Source organism: Aplysia californica, unplaced genomic scaffold (genome assembly GCF_000002075.1).
Source record: "Aplysia californica isolate F4 #8 unplaced genomic scaffold, AplCal3.0 scaffold00137, whole genome shotgun sequence".
Lineage (NCBI taxonomy): Eukaryota > Metazoa > Mollusca > Gastropoda > Aplysiida > Aplysiidae > Aplysia > Aplysia californica.
In genome coordinates, this window is record NW_004797407.1 from 753,619 (window position 1) to 755,809 (window position 2,191).

Here is a 2,191-nt window from a genome sequence, read left to right on the forward strand (position 1 = left end):
ACACACACACACACACACACACACACACACACACACACACACACACACACATACACAGTGGTCCTGTTGATATAGACACAGTCGGCTGTGAGATATGGCCACCTCAGGACGTAATAATACGCTGATTTCGAGCCTTTTTCATCTCCGGCAGTCGTGAAATCACCGCGTTCATCTCTGCTCTATTCTTTTGTCGGTGAGCTCAGTCAAGGAATACCCATTTGCATATTGTATGTGGACAAAAGTGTGTGCAACATCATCATTTTTTTCTGCATTTTTGTGTGAGGATTATGACATCAGAGAACCAATGGAATTCATTAATAGGAAGAGAATCAGGTGACTTTTATGTAAGGGACATATTATTATCAGCTTCTGAATCAGTTTAATGTAACTTCATCCCACTTACATGTCTCTCCGTCTGTCTTCCTGCAGTATCTGACATTTCAAACAGCCTATATTCCTCACTGAGGATATCTTTGTCAATTTGTCTGACTGCACAATTGTCTCACTTTATATAATTTTTATAATGTATTTTCTAGCTTCATACATCGTTCTACCTTTGTATAGTTTTCTTATACAATTTTAAAACTTTGTACGATTTCCAATACAAAATGTCTTACTTTGCCCAATATTCTAAATACACTTTCTTATTTGTGCAATATTTGGTACAACTCTCTAAATTTGTACAATTGTCTAATACATTTTACTTACACTGTACAAATTTTCACTGGTGCATAATTGTCTACATTGGTCTCATTGGCCGTAGCAGAAACCACACCTTATCTTAATCTATAACTCTTCCATTAATCTTTATGAAATATTCTCCATTGCAGATACATTGGTGATCGTCAGATAGTGACAGAAGAACTATTATTATCATTATAACTTTCTGATTTTAAAAATTCCGAAACCATCATTTCACTTTGTGGAGTCGGCGGATTGTGAATAGTCATGGAGATATCCGCAGGCAGGACAAACCGTAGCCTATTGAACGATGCGGCTGCCGTCAACATTGACGATTCTGAGAGTAATAAACATTTGTTGTTGTTTAGATCTGCCCCTAGTACAGGAGACTTGCGAGCTCTAAGAGGAAACAATCCTTTTGTCGGTGCGAACGAGGAAGAAGGACAAAAGGAGGAGTACCCTAATAGCACAAACTTTGATTCAGTTACCGGACATGAACTAAAAGAAGACAATTCTGAGACCCGAGCACATACATGTAACGGATTTTCTCTAACGAAAGATAGTGTGAATAACGCCACCACCGCTTGTAACGGTCTCTATGACGTCACGGTAGCCAAAGGAAACACGTTCGATCCCCTGTTGCTTTTAACTACACCTCCCTCAGACACCAAGACATTTTCTGATAGTTCTTCAGACACGATGAACGCTACCACAATGGCTTCTTCCTTGTCCAGAAACAGTGGCGGCGTGAATCTTCCGACACCTTTATCCATTTCGGAGATCGCCAGTCCTGCGGCTACTCACAAAAACGGTGACGTATCTCTGCGCATACCTTTGACTATATCGGAAACAGCCATCCCTGCTGTTCCCACAAATGGTGACGCGGCTCTACTCGCACCTTTAATTGTATCGGAAACGGCCGTTCCTGCTGCTTCCACAAAGAGTGATACGTCTCAGCCCACATCTATATCAGAAACAACCACGTCTGATACTACTCCCACAAACGGTTCCACAGCTTTGCCTGTATTGGAAACGGCCATCCCGGCTGCTCCGGCAAAACTTTACGCCATAGAAGAGAGAAAAAAGACAAGTCTCGGCTCCCAGACTTCGTCCCGCTCAAGCGTGAACGATGGTTCCGATATTGACTTCGGGATTCTCAAATCAGCCATGCGTGAGAGCAGCGACCAGGCGAAGCGAGGGCGTCGGAGGCTGAGTCTCTTCAGTTCTGCCATGCGCAGAGTGAGCATACATCGCAGGGAGTCCACACCCACGGGCAGAATCGCCACCTTCTTTTTTGGCGCCGACGATCCTGAGAGTCAGGACGAAAGTGTGGACGAGAAAGGTAAATACCCTTAACTCCCCAAGTCACTCTTTCTTTCTTTCTTTCTTTTTTTCTTTCTTTCTATCTGTCTCTGTCTCTGTCTCTGTCTCTCAGTCTCTCTCTCTTTCTCTTTGTCTGTCTGTCTGTCTCTTTCTCTCTCTCTCTCTCTTTCTCTCTCTCTCTCTCTCT

The 2,191-nt window shown here is 43.0% G+C and overlaps 1 protein-coding gene across 1 annotated transcript in view; it reads left to right on the forward strand.

The window, feature by feature from the left end:
• Nucleotides 1–29: 29 nt before the first annotated feature.
• Nucleotides 30–2,191, forward strand: part of LOC101852469 (proton channel OtopLc) — a gene marked incomplete at its 3' end in the record, with an annotated part of 20,167 nt that continues 18,005 nt past the window's right edge. Inside the window, 2 exon segments of the mRNA XM_013081594.1 lie at nt 30–344; nt 831–2,023. Of these exon segments, the coding sequence (XP_012937048.1) occupies nt 949–2,023 (1,075 nt within the window).